We start from the raw sequence: 14,211 nt of genomic DNA, 5'->3' as shown, positions 1-14,211 counted from the left end.
ATCACCAGTGATGGTGTTGTTTGATAGACATGGATTTGCTTCAAATGCGGGCATAAAGAAGGGTAATATAAACTTCGGACTTTAACCAGATTTATGGTGCTAGACTTACAGAGCAGAATCATTAAACACTAATATATTTGTACATCAAGGAGATATCAGAAGGTTCATAATGACAACCATACACAAAATAATTGTTGTTATCATTGTTCTTATTATGAATCCTAATTCTAATTTTTGTTGAAAGCAGAGTGACATTATTAGAGTTACCATATGTGTGGCCTGAAGTTGCTGAGCCCCAATTTTAAAGGGAACTTGTCACCACATTTTTCACAAATACAAGTAGAAGCAGGTTCCCATAGAGATCTTCAGATGCCCATATAATCAACTTTATAATTTTAGCTGGTATCTAGGGATATCTATACCAAGTCAAGGGGGCGTGGCCTATTTGGGCTGTAATCATCTTCAGTTCTTTAGCTCTCTAACATTAGCAAACTGTACCCCATGCATATTGTATATATGATCATTTAAAGCACATCATGCCTGCATTGAGACATGGAGAAAAGTAGAAGTCCATGGAGCCTTGCTGGGATTCCATGCTATCAGATATATGCATGGTGTACAGTTTGCTAAAGGACCTGCGGTGATGTCACCCTGGTCACATGGCATTACTGATGCATGCTGAGAATGCATGGGGAGGAGCTGCTGGATTCAGCCTGAGGAGGCCATTCCCCTCTTAACTTGCTATAGATATCTCTGGATACTATGTAAAATTATAAAGTTGATGATATGGGGATCAGAGGGAAACCATATTTAACTAAAAGCAGGGTGTCAGTTAGTTAAAAGGGCTCTATGGGAACCTGCCACTAGCTGTATTTGTGAAAAGTGTGGTGACAGGTTTCCTTTAATCTTGTATCATGTCTCCCAACTATAATATATTGCTTTTAGTTCTGAGACCCCAACTACAAACGGACCCTCAATTACCTTCAAGTTACACCCTTGGACATGGTTTAAAAATACCTCACTGGTTCCATTACAGCAGAGACAATTGGAAAATAATAATCATTTTTTATTGAGTTTATAAAATATAAGGAATAATACAAATACTGTATTTAGGAGAAGAAAGGAAATGCACGAGGCTTCCTCACAGTAGGTTGTTAATAGTCACATGGGTCGCCTCTATCTTAAGAAATTCTGCCTGTTCCAAAAGTAGAAAAAGTTACATTTTGCTAAATCTCTAAAGCATTTGACAGTTCACTGTGAGTGTGACCAAAAGTTGGATTATCTGTGGTCATCATATTGTTATCTATAACTATGAATACTTATCAAGTCTCATCACTCATGGCCTTTAAACTGGTTTCTGTTCATTAACAACCAAGAGGTGACTGATGCTAAGTGCACAACACAAAGGAATGCCAAGGAAAAAACAGATTTAGCATAATGTGCTTTGCATGTAATGTTGTCTGAGGCAGCTCTGTGAAGATACTTGATAGAAATAGAAGATTTTGTACAAGTGAAAAGACGCATCAGCTTCTAACTGAATAATGTGTTCCTTTCCACGTCTGCAGTGAATAAACAAAAGGGAATAATAACCAACATCCTCTTATTGTTGCAGATCGTACATTGACATTTAGGTCCAGGCTCATCATTTTAATACAATTACATTTGACTAAAAACTAGCATTGAATTAAATTTTAATAGCAATTCTACTATCCATTTAATTATGAAGATTAATTCCGCTTGGTTTTCTTTGAAAGTATCTTCCTTTCTGCAGTTTGTTTTTTTATGATTATTCTGAATAAATCATCCAGGCACATTGATTTATTGCAGTTTGCTTAGCACTGCAGTCGTCTACAGTAAGAAAGAATCAGATTGCTAAAATAATATCATTTAGTATTTCCATAAAATTCATATATTTTAGTTCCAAAATCCAATAACGATCAATTTTTTCTGTACATTTTGTGATATGACATACAGTATCGCTGTTTTGCATTCTTAGGAAGGGTACCAAATCTCCATATAGAGACTGGCTCCAGCTATTTTACATTTTTTAAGAGGTGCCACAATTTCCGGGACCATCAGTTTATTTTCTCTACCTTAGGCTCCAATATGTCAGGTGGTTGTTCCTAGACCTGAAAAAAAATCAGCTTGGTGCCGCCTACCTGACAGTATACACCCTAATTATCACTTTGGGTGCCAAGTAATGACCCTCATTACTCCGAGCAAAGGGTTGGATTTGTTACATTTGGTGAAGGGTGCATGCATGTCCTCCTAGGAATTCTGAAATAACTTTCTTTTCAAAAGGCCAAATTTATTAAACACTCATAATCATTTATACCCTATGCTCACCAGGTTTTGCCCCATTGGATATTTCAGCAGGTTTAGTGTTATGTTCCCTTTTAGGTTTTTTATTGGCAACTTCTCTCCTTGCCACCATGGAAGCATAGCTCTCAGCCTTGTTGTATTATGGGTAGTATGTTTAGAAATTAATATTTCACTTTAAAAATTGATGAATGACCGAAGTCACTAGAACACAGGTTGTCCTGACTCCCCAACTCATAGTATCATAGTTTGTAGGGTTGAAAAAAGACACATGTCCATCAAGTTCAACCAAGGAAGGGAAGGGATTGGATAAGGAAGGGATTTAGGGTCAACAATTCTATATAACATAACCATCAATGTTATTTAGGTAAAAAAGGGCATCTAAACCCTTCTTGAAGCTCTCTGCTGTCCCTGCTGTGACCAGCGCCTGAGGCAGGCTATTCCACAGATTGACAGTTCTCATAGTAAAAAAGCCCTGTCGCCTCTGGTGATTAAACCTTGACTTCTCCAGACGGAGACAGTGCCCCCTCGTCTTTTGATTTGATTTAATCTGAAACAACTTACCAAAATATTTTTTGTATGGACCATTCATATATTTATAGAAATTAATCATGTCCCCTCGTAGTCGTCTCTTTTCCAGACTAAATAAATCTAGTTGTTTTAATCTTTCCTCATAACTAAGACCCTCCATAACCCTTATCATTTTTGTGGCTCTGCGTTAAACTCTCTCCAGCTCCAGGTTATCCTTTTTATGGACCAGTGCCAAGAACTGAATGGTATATTCCAGGTGAGGCCGAAACAATGCCTTGTACAGTGGTAATATTACATCCCTATCCCGAGAGTCCATACGACTTTTGATTACTTTAGTTACCTTTGGGAACAAAAACTTGGCAGCCTATATGATAACTGTAGCCAAACAGCTGTTCCCCTCCAAAAAATTAAGAATATGGGACCCCCCTACATTTCAATAGTGGCTTCACAAAATTAAAATTATATGTCGAAAGAAGGAACTGTCTCACAATTTCTTAGAGACCTAGGATAAATGGTTGTCCTACTGAGTCTTTCTACTGCCTCCTTCCTTACAGGTTCCATTTGCACCATAATTCCTGTATACCCATGTAAATGTTGGGGGATTCCCCTTCATTTCTTATGGCAATGCACCCATGCCCTTGAGGTAGGAGGCATCTTCCTGTGGTCTTGCTCCAAGTGGTTTTAGTAGTATATTTTCACAAATAGCTGCATACTGGATAACTACTGAGCGTTTCAGGCTAAACTATCTTATTGTCATATGCTGTGCCAAGAGCATGTATTAGCTCAATATGCATCAATGGTTAGTTAGAATGCAATTTTGTATGAAAATAGATTCTTGCATTCAAGGATATTAATGGTGCAGAATTTTCTATTTGAATATAAACTAAGGCATTCCTCTAGTTAGCACTGTGCAGCGCAGATATCCATGAGGTGATGATTTATTCTTACACAGCTAGCAGGATCATTTAAGCTGAATTTTTCAATGAAAAGCCCCATTACTGTATATAAAACTACTTACTACCATTGAACACCAAATCCATTGCAAGAAAATTATAAGAAAACTGTTTCCCTGAGCCACCACCAGAGGGAGCTTAAGAGTTGACTGCATACTTTGACTTAGGTGGAAGTATTGCCTGTATACATCAGGGGTCTAGACTCCATGTATTAGGGAATATTAGCAGACAGAATTTTATTTCTTATCCTGGTAAACCTCTTTAAGAAAACAATCTTAATAGCCTAAGAATTCTGTAGGGTCATTATGCTCCATGTGTACTCAAAAATATGCAAACATTTAGTAAAGATCCAGGACTATCATGCTATGAGGTGGCTCTCATGATCATTAGTAGTCATACACATAGGTTTTGTTTGGATCCAGTTTAATGTGTAGATAGTTGCGCCAATTTCCAATGTTCATTACTCGTAATTACAATAACAATCTGGAGCTGTACACAGTGTGAATACAATGATATTCAAACCATCACCTTCATTTACTTCATGTTGTCCTTGGCTATATTTGAGTTATTTGGCATGCCTTTTATACCCATGGCGCCAAGTAGAGAAGAGGTTACAGGTCCCTGGCAATTCCCTGTCATCAGTGGAAACAAAATGACTGTGGAAGAATGCAATGCTTCGACGGGTATAAAATCACAGCATCCCTTAATCTGTTTAACTAATCTTAATGAGACTTAGAATTCAGAAATGTATTTAAAAACAAACATTTCATTCTTGTGTTTCATTGTTATCTCTGTAATTTGGGTTTCACTTCATGCAGTAATTTGGTTTGTAACAGCTGGTGTAAGCACTGTACAACACAGGAAGCGACACAATCCAAACCCTTCAGGAAGCAAAACAGAGATGCGCTTCAGGTTTAGAGGAATATTACATTCATAAAGATGAATAATATTTTTAGCATTCCCAAAAAATAATGATGGTCAATATTCTCGAAATTCAAAAATTATATATTTTTTTGAAAATATTTAAATTGCAACTGAAGCTGGTTGTTGACCCATATTACAGTTACAGTAGAAGGCAATAGTGACCCCTACACCAGCTGACCTAAGTCCCTATACTCCTTACAGGAAGCGACAATCTAAGACAAGGCTTTTTCCCGATTGCTGGTGTCGATGAAAAGATCTACACCTGCGATTGGTGCTAGCACCGATCACAGGTGTAACAAGTGAGTAATGAAAAATAATCCCAGCTCACCTCTAAGAAACCTCTGGAGTCGGCACGGCACATGCCTTGTTTGCAGCGGAAAGATACAATTCAAGAAAAGAAATTCGATGGTTCAGCCAACACCTATGCTCTTTCAAAACTTTTATTGTGACATCTTCATTTATCCACAGTGTCATTCCTTAAATCCATAAGTCCTACGTGTTTCAAACGCATTCCATGATTAAGAACGGCTAGACCGTTTTAGACCGTTTGAAGCGCGTAGGAATTATGGATTTAAGGAATGACACTGTGGATAAATGAAGATGTCACAATGAAAGTTTGAAAGACCATCGGTGTTGGCTGGACCATCGAATTTCTTTTCTTGAATTGTAACAAGTGGGTGTTTGCTGCAGGGGGCACCTTATTGCCCAGCGTATAAGATGACCCACAATTTTTGAAAAGTTTTTCAGGGGTTAAAAAGTCCTCTTATAGGCCGGAAAATAGAGTATAAAATAATTGTAAACTTTTCACATTTGTAGATGTTTTTCCTTCTGTTTTGTAATACTAATAACAGCAGCAATGAATTTCATACCAATGATATTCTTCCATTGTCCCCCGAAGCCAGACTAATGTACAATCTAAGGATCCTAACAGTCAAGAACATTTTACTTCACATCTATTTATGGGTTAAATAAAACATGAAAATGCAGGATCACTTGGTAATTATGTAAATGTGCACTTTCTATGTTGCCTTTAGAAGAAACAGAAGGAACCCTATGACATAAAACAAACCACATTACCTGATCATGTAAACATTATAGTATCACACTTCCCTAACATTCTGCTTAGTGGTTTATACAATCTAAAAGTCACAGTCTAGACAGCTAACCACTAAATAAGTTATACACAATAAGTGACATGGAACAGAATCAGGAACAAAACATCAAACTCGGTATCTGGTATCAGTGGTATAAAAGGAAACACTATTTACTAACTTGTTGTATCCATTACTGGACGGATCGTTACGAAGAGCTGAATGGGATGAACATTAATGATCCATAATGGCTTTCACCATTCAGGCTTTGTCAATAAGGTCTAAAAGATGGTCTCTGAATACTAGGGAGCAGCAATTATTAGTGATCTTGGAGTGCCACTTGTTACCTAGAGCCTGGGTTATCCTATCAGTATGAAAAAGCCTACTATAAATCAAATACCCTCATACTTTAATATGTCCATATACATCATATGCTGGTCATTTATTATAACGATAAACAGTGAAACCAGCAACCAGGGATATGAAATATTATGTGGAGGAGATGTAGAGACTTCAGATGTATATGGCATGTGGCAAAATGATCCTGACATGTCTGCTTCTTGTTCAGTTGGCTTTACAGGTGTAATATTGTTTCAGTATTTCTTAATACATAATTTATAAGAAAAATATAAGGAATAATACAAGATACATTACATGTAGCCCTATCTGTGTAGGTAGTGTAGGCAGAGCTAAGAGGATTTAGTAAAACATATAGGGGGGATATTCATCTCTGCTTCTTTGCCTTTAATCTGGTGTAGAAGCCTTCAAAATAATCCCATTTTCTAGCAAACCACCTGCAATTGCAATTATTTTGCCCTACACAGACGGGCATAGAGGGGGAATGTCTGGAGCGGGGTGGGGTATTAGTGAAAGTTCGCATTCTGTTTATATTTCTACTCCAGGTCCTAAATGCTGTTCGGACTGTCTGCCTTTTGATGTATTTAGCGGCGCCAGAAGGGCGGGGATTTCATCATACACCCACACATAAAACTCCCCCATAGTATATTCATTTTGCCCCCTCTTTCTATACTTCGAAGCCCAATAGGAAATGCTGCCTAGTGATAGGGCACCCTGTGTAATCCGCACAGCTCCGCCTCCTCTATAACCTTTGATCTCTTTACACAGTCCTGTCACTACTAGTGATATATACAAAGGTATGACTAACCAGAAGTCCAGGGACAATACCTAACCTGTTTGCAGCTTTTCATGGTCAAAACCACTGACAGATGTAAGAACTATATATAGACACGTAATCATCTGATTCCCATTTTTCTTGTGTGACCAAATTCACCCCAATTCAGACTCCTTATTATAGTTATGTGATGAGGGGATTCTGGACACTGGATCACCATTCCCATGATCAGTGGAGGACACTGGTGATCCAACTATCCACCAATGCATTAGTTTTCTCAACATTAAAGGGAACATATCAGCAGAAATTGACCTAATAAACCACTAGCAGTATGTTGTCAAGCAGCTGAACACCTTCCAGATCATGTTTCTGGTTGTATAAAGTCAAGGAGGCAAAAAGTCAAGCTCTCTCTTCCTTAGAAAGCCCCTTTCACTGTAATTGATGGTCCTGTATTCAGAGACCTCACTATCCAGATCTCCTGAAGTCCAATGCATGATGTCAATCACAGAGGAGAAAGCGTTCAGAGCTCCCCACCTTGTCTTCAGTGTTAAACTCTCCACCTCCTTGACTTTATACCAACAATTTACATCTCGCTTCAAAGTTGATTTTCTAGATAATACCATCACACTGGACCAGGAAAGAAACAAAAACTAGAAGGTGTTAAGCTGCTTAACAATATACTAGTAGTGGTTTATTAAGCCAATTGCTGATGACAGATTCCCTTTAACATACGCCACTTTACAGGGTACACATAAACCTGTCCACATACTACAACTGAATTCCTAAACAGCACTATACTACCGCACTAAACAACACTAAGAAGTCTTTGCCTAAAAGTGAGTCTAAAACCATAGGCTGACAATATATAGCAGGCACTGAATAAGTAAAACGCTTAGCCAAGAGCATATGGAAGGAAGTTCTATTCATAAAACTCAGATTATTCTAAGACAATCTAAAAGAGCTTAATGAAGTAATATTTGCAAAGTAGAAAAACAAATGAAAGCTGGACAGTACAATGAATACCAAGCAGCCTATTAGTGTCCATTGTCAGTATGTACCTGGTGCTCGGCTATTAGAAGTAACAGGAGCTCCACCCAGTGCATTTTATGGGAAGTATGAGACTCAACATATGCAGATTGCTGTAATTGCTGTCAGTGGGTAATGTCTTTATGTCTCTATATCCGGATACTCCATTTATCTAGGCAGAGTTTCTTTCCAATTCATCTAGTATGGAGCGATTCAATCTCATGTTAATATACATTTACTATTTCTTCTAGAAGTCTAGTTTTCAATAAGACAGTCATTTGGAATTTTACTATATCATGTCACCTATCTTTCTCAAAGGGATTATATCAGCCCCCAAATCACCCAGAAGTAAAAACAGAATTGTGAACAGCACTGTATAAGCTTTCCAAAAATCCTTGTAAATAGAATGGAGGAAGAGCCAACTCACCCAATGCAATGCTGCTATTACCTCTTCTTTTAGATTTTATGCCCTTGTTTTTCTGAAAAAAAGACTTTCAAAATTATGCAAATGAAGAGCTCCAGGCTCAATTAACAGCTAAAGAGCACGGAGTCCCTCGGGCTCATTTGCATAACTATTAAAGTCTTTTTTCATAACAAAACAAGGTCATAAGAAGCTAAAACAAGAGCAGATTCTGTCAGAGGGAGCACACACTAGCATGTTAGCGTGCTCGGTTTACAATTTTTCATTCTGGTGGTCAATTTTCTATAAAGTAGAACAAATAGTAAAAGTGCAGCGAAGTCCAGCTTCAAACAAGATCCACAAATATCCATAAAACTCAATGGCCCACATTTATTAAAGTGTTTGCACCAGTTTTCTGTCTGACTTGGCACTAGAAAGAACGTTCACACTGCTTGTATATGTATTTAGTGTTTGCACCAGTTTTTTGTTGCAGCTACACTTTGTCCAACAAGACGGAAAAAATGTGCACCAAAAGGGGCGCTGCGGTGCACCATAATTCTGTCTGACGTGTGCCACAATTGTGTCTGCACCACAATTCTAAAGCATTAAGAAGATGCACCAGAAAAATAATGGTGCATTCTGCCGGAGAGGTGCAGGAGGCGCCAGATTCATTAAGAATGTGTGCACAGTGCCCCTTTTATAGGCAAACTGCACATAGTGGGACAATGTTTTTCGGGACATGATTAAAAATATATCTGCTTCATCATTTAACAAAACAGTAGTAAACTCCTATGAATTTTGGAATTAATTCTGAATCATGGCTTGCTTAACTCTCAACACACACCCACACATGTCTAGGAGTAACCGATGGTGCAGGCAATGGCAAGTATACAAAGTTGCATTAAAAAAGACAGGATGAGCAGAAAAAATTAATGGATGACATATTGTACAACAATCTTATTGTTATGTAAAACTGATAAATTGCATCCTGCCTTATATTAAGGCCCGGAGGAACTCTGGTATCCAGGGAGAAGATCTATAAGGTCTGTGCAAATTGAGCAAGGCTTAGTACTTGTAACACATGTTAAAGCACATATATTTTAATGTCCTTAAAATATTGAGTTTGATGTATGTTCGTGGATCATCTTTAGTTTTAACAAAATTTTATTGTTTGGAAAGCAAGAAAATGCCTTGCCTCGCAGAAGGGAACATCAGTAATCAATCATATTATACATAGCCAGCTATTGTATCATACTAGAAAACAAAAACAACAAAACGAGAAAAAGAAAATAATGGGTGATGGGGACAGTTGCGTATAATGATTTAGATGAAAATGCTCTTGTGTTCAATTGATGCTTTTTATTCTAATTCATTTTTTTTTATTCGTTCTTAATCTGTCTTTTCGACATTATGAAAAAAGAGTGTAAAATATGAAAAGTATGTATATTTATTGTTGTTTATACTATTTCATTTTCTTTTAAGTTTTGTATGTTTTTTCTTGCTTTCCATGTATACATGTATTGCTGAATGAGGGGGAAAAAAGAAATAAGGCACAAATAAGGAAGAAAATCAGTATATGAGCTGCTTGGCTCCAAGCTTGGCCACAGAGAATGTGCCTTGAGAAAAGTTTTTTAATTATATTCAAAATAAAACATAGTCAATGGAAAATAAATATATAACTAATATAAATAACTAAGGGTCCGTGGATTGCACTTTCGTCAGATTTTTGAAATTTTTGGGACTTGCACCGCTGGGACAGGTATTTAACTGGGGATTGTGTCCCACGCGATCAAATTGTGGCGCAGTTGCGCTGGCTTTCATGTGACAGAAACAAGGGGGGTGGGCTGTCGGACGATCCGACTGATTCGGACTCCGCGTAGGATTTAAGATTCAATTTGTGTTGCAAGACAATGCACTTACATGCACCGGGAAGAAGAAGTTGAACTCCAGTGGGCCTGAGCGGGGAAGCGACACATGCAGGATATCAGGCGCACAATCTTAGTGAATCGTGGCAGATGTGCATTCCAGTCAGACAATGCACTTTCGTGGGTTAGTGCAGGAGGGGTAAGTAAATGTGCCCCACTATGTCTGGAAAGCTTATAAAGTGCCCTACACAATGCTGCCTGCACCCTCGAGATGATCAAGGAGTCGACAAACCTCCGTTTTACTCTTATGAGCCTTACAACCCTCCACTTCATATCATTTCAGGTTAACCCCATTGTGTTATCCACAATCTATTTTTTAGCTTATCTAATAATGCATAATTGCATTATTGGATAATGCATAAATGTTCATCTGCTTAAGGTAATTTTTTTTTAAGAGTCAAAATTACATAGTCACAAATCTTTCAATAAACTAATTTATGGACCAATAGTAAATATAAAAATAAATACTTAATTGGAGGATGATGCCTATTTCTCCTCTTCCTGATAAAACTGATCTCCTTTCTTAATGTAATCTTGCTAGAAAGGTAAACAGAAGCTAACTGAGTGGTCCGATGACATGGAAGTAAAAGAGCATCAACCAAAGAGCACAGTACATTATACAACCTGCTGCTGGGATAACTGCCAGAAATTTAAGCTTCTGAGACAGTCCATTCATTTGCCAGTATAAGCGTGTAGTATGATGTCAATTTCCTCAACATGTGACATTTTCTCGTCATGTGATGTTTTGGAGGAATGCTACCAGAACGTCAAATGCCACATTCAGCGTCTTTGTGCCTCAAGAGAGTCTTAAAGTTCTCTGTGTCAGGATATGGACTTAACATCAGCTAAAAAGGCAATTATATAGACCAAACATAAGGGTGATGTATGTCTACTACTTAAAGTGTATATTAGGGGCACTGGACAGTGAGCCCTGAGCTCAGCTCCCCCAAACTGGCACCTGCCTATTGCCTCAGGAAGTCCTAATGAGCGAGAACAACTAGAAGTCAGTCCCTCCTTAGGTCTCTGTGCAGACACGACAGGACAGACAAACACAATAAGGCATACAAAACAGAAGTCAGATATACAGTCTGGAGATGAGATGCTTGATGATAACCAGAACAACTGGGCCACATTTATCAAGCAATCTGCCCCAGTATTGTGCCGTATATTACAAATAAATACATGTGCAAACTGCTTCCGCATATATTTATGAAGTGTTTCCGCCAGTATTGTGTCATAGCTGCTTTGTGTCTGCCGCAACACAATGTTGTGCACCTAAAAGGGCGTTTGCACTAGTGGCCACATTTATGTTGGAAGTCTGACATAATTGCGGGACATGCCCATTAACCTACGAAAAGGAAACTGATGCTTGAATAATTTACAAATGTAATCCAAAAAGTGCACTCAAAAAGTTTTTTCTTAATACACCCATCCAAAAAGTGTGTATAAAGTTTTTTTCTCTTCACACCCGAGTGAGCCATTTGAGAAGTTAGAACTGTTGTCTTAGATTTCCAAGAACATAAAAGTTTTTTGGCACCAAAGAAAAAGTTATTCATTTTACATTCATTATAACAAATACTGATTGCAAATGACTCACAAAGTTGGACTTTCCTCAAAATGAACATTTGGAATTGTGCAATGATAATCCATCGAGTAGCTAAGACAATAACCACATAGCTACACTTGGCAGATGAAATAATTAGTTATTTAAGTGTGAAGCTTGTCATTAAACTGGAGCTTTTTTTTATCACACATACTCTGAACCTTCAACTCTTAGAATTTCTTACAAACCTCACATGTCTAATAATAATGAGCTTGATAATGATGGAGGGGATTATGCTTTTAGCTGCTTAGTGTGATGGTAATCCTGTACTGTAGCTCTAATACTGAGCTTGGTAGTTGTTTTTTTCATGCAAAATAAATTTGGGTATATGTAAAATTAAAGAGGTATTCCGGGAATATGAGCGTCTAATACAAAAAACCCATGATGCTATAAATAAATGAATGTAACAAAACTCAATGTCATTAGTCACAAAATGGAGCTTAAATTGTTTGATTGTATGATTTACAAAATGTTATGGGTTTTCTAAAGTAGGTGGAGTTATCACCAAGATGGTTGCCACTGGAAACTACAAGTCCCATTATCCTTTAGTTCTCAGTAACTCCCTCTTCTCCCAGGTCTAACAGACTGTCTTGCTCTTTTTCCATAGTAATGATGTGTAACTGCCATCACTGCACATAGCCCCACTGAGATGATGTCTCACCACAACACTGCTTATACTGGATGCACTGCAACTGACTAACTACAGTCAAACTTAGTGATGATCCCATGACCTGCCCAGGCAGGTGTAGAACATGTGATGTGGACATGTGACCAGTGGCCATCTTCTGCCTTGTGTCTGCTCCACCCACAGAAAATCAACTGACTGATTTAAGGGCCAGTAGCATTTAAATTCTTCATTACAGTGTATGTCAACAACAAAATTTTCTAGAAGCCTGAACCCTAGCTTGATCAGGCACACCAAATTTGTGCCTGAATCCTGCCTGATCAGGAACCCTTGACCTCTACCTGAGCCTATATCTTGCCTGATCCAGAACCCTATATCTTGCCTGATATGGAATCCTGTATCCTGCCTGAACCTGATTCTTAACCTGATCCGGAACCCTGCATCTAGACTGAACCAGTAGCTGAAACCCCAGCTTTATCTCTAACCCTGAAATCATACCTGAGCTTGAATATAGTCTGAAACCTGAACGCAGATCCTGTGCCTGTTGGTTGATTCTCTTGTGTCTGTACATTTATCTGCCTCACTATTCAATTTCCTTCTGTTCTGGACACATACTTAGAGTAGGGATTGCCTTTTTTCTGCCTTTAAATAAATATTGTTTAGTAGTTTACCTTCTCCTTTGCTTTACTTTTGGTCTCTTCATCCATCCAGTCATTCTCTTTTTCCAACATATCAATGAAGGCCCAGCGGATTCCGTCAATCACCTCTTCCATCTATTCAACAAAAGGTTAGGTCATTGAAAATAAATATATGTTTGCTTGACCTTCACACTTTCTAGCACTTCAAGATATCACAATATTAATTGGATGTATTTAAATTGGGCTGTTCTGAAATATACACTTATACATTTTTGAGTATAACTAATAAAGGGTATTACAGTAATGTTTTCAATCATGATACTGGCCAATCCTCTTGGAGGGACAAAAACTTTTGGTATAAATTGTATAAAAAAATTTCACTTGTGTCTGCTTAGCAAAATGTATTTTTGATAAAAAAAAATTTCTTCTAAATTTCATCTTGCAAGAATGTCAGATAACATAGAAGCTCTCTACAGAGGGCATGGGGAAGCAGAGAATCACAAGCAACTAGGTCTCCATCCCCTCGGCTCAGACAACAGCTATTTGTATATACTGGCTGCAGTGAAGTGCTGGAAAATTTCAGGAAACCCAAAAATAGTTTTAATGTTTACTGTATGTAAACACAGTGTACTACTGATTTATGTACACTCTCACATGCTTTCTTTAAAGAGTAACTGTAAAAGTTTTTTTTCACAAATCAATAGCTCTTGGGATGTAAAACAACTTTGCCTATTATCTTTGTTATCTAAGTGCAGCAGTTTTTTTGCTATAGCCCTCAGATTACCTCATTAGTGCAATAGCTGATAAGCCTTATGAGACTATCTTAGAAACCGTTTCTCAGACGGTTTCATGTTAGGGGAGGAGCTGCTGCTCCCTGGTCACAGAGGAGGAGGCCATGTGACAGTGAATCTAGCAGAGCTGGAAGTGTGCAGAACATTAAATGCAGATGTCTCCTGCACAGAACAGTGAGGTACAAGATCTTCCCTATTCCCTATCAGTCCCTCCATCCAATCTGTGATTCTACAGAACTTTATCTGTCTGCCT

The 14,211-nt window shown here is 38.0% G+C and overlaps 1 protein-coding gene and 1 long non-coding RNA gene across 2 annotated transcripts in view; one reads left to right on the top strand and one right to left on the bottom strand.

Moving 5' to 3' along the window:
• LOC140119201 (uncharacterized) overlaps positions 1–14,211 on the top strand; it is a 183,961-nt gene that overhangs the window by 101,799 nt on the left and 67,951 nt on the right. The window lies entirely within an intron of this gene.
• The window catches only part of PHEX (phosphate regulating endopeptidase X-linked), a 128,441-nt gene that overhangs the window by 46,350 nt on the left and 67,880 nt on the right, over positions 1–14,211 (bottom strand). Inside the window, exon 12 of the mRNA XM_072137987.1 lies at positions 13,201–13,302. Coding sequence (XP_071994088.1) covers positions 13,201–13,302 — 102 coding nt within the window. The remainder of the gene's footprint in view (positions 1–13,200; positions 13,303–14,211) is intronic.

Source organism: Engystomops pustulosus, chromosome 2, assembly GCF_040894005.1.
Source record: "Engystomops pustulosus chromosome 2, aEngPut4.maternal, whole genome shotgun sequence".
NCBI lineage: Eukaryota > Metazoa > Chordata > Amphibia > Anura > Leptodactylidae > Engystomops > Engystomops pustulosus.
This window is presented reverse-complemented; position numbering and strand designations above follow the sequence as displayed.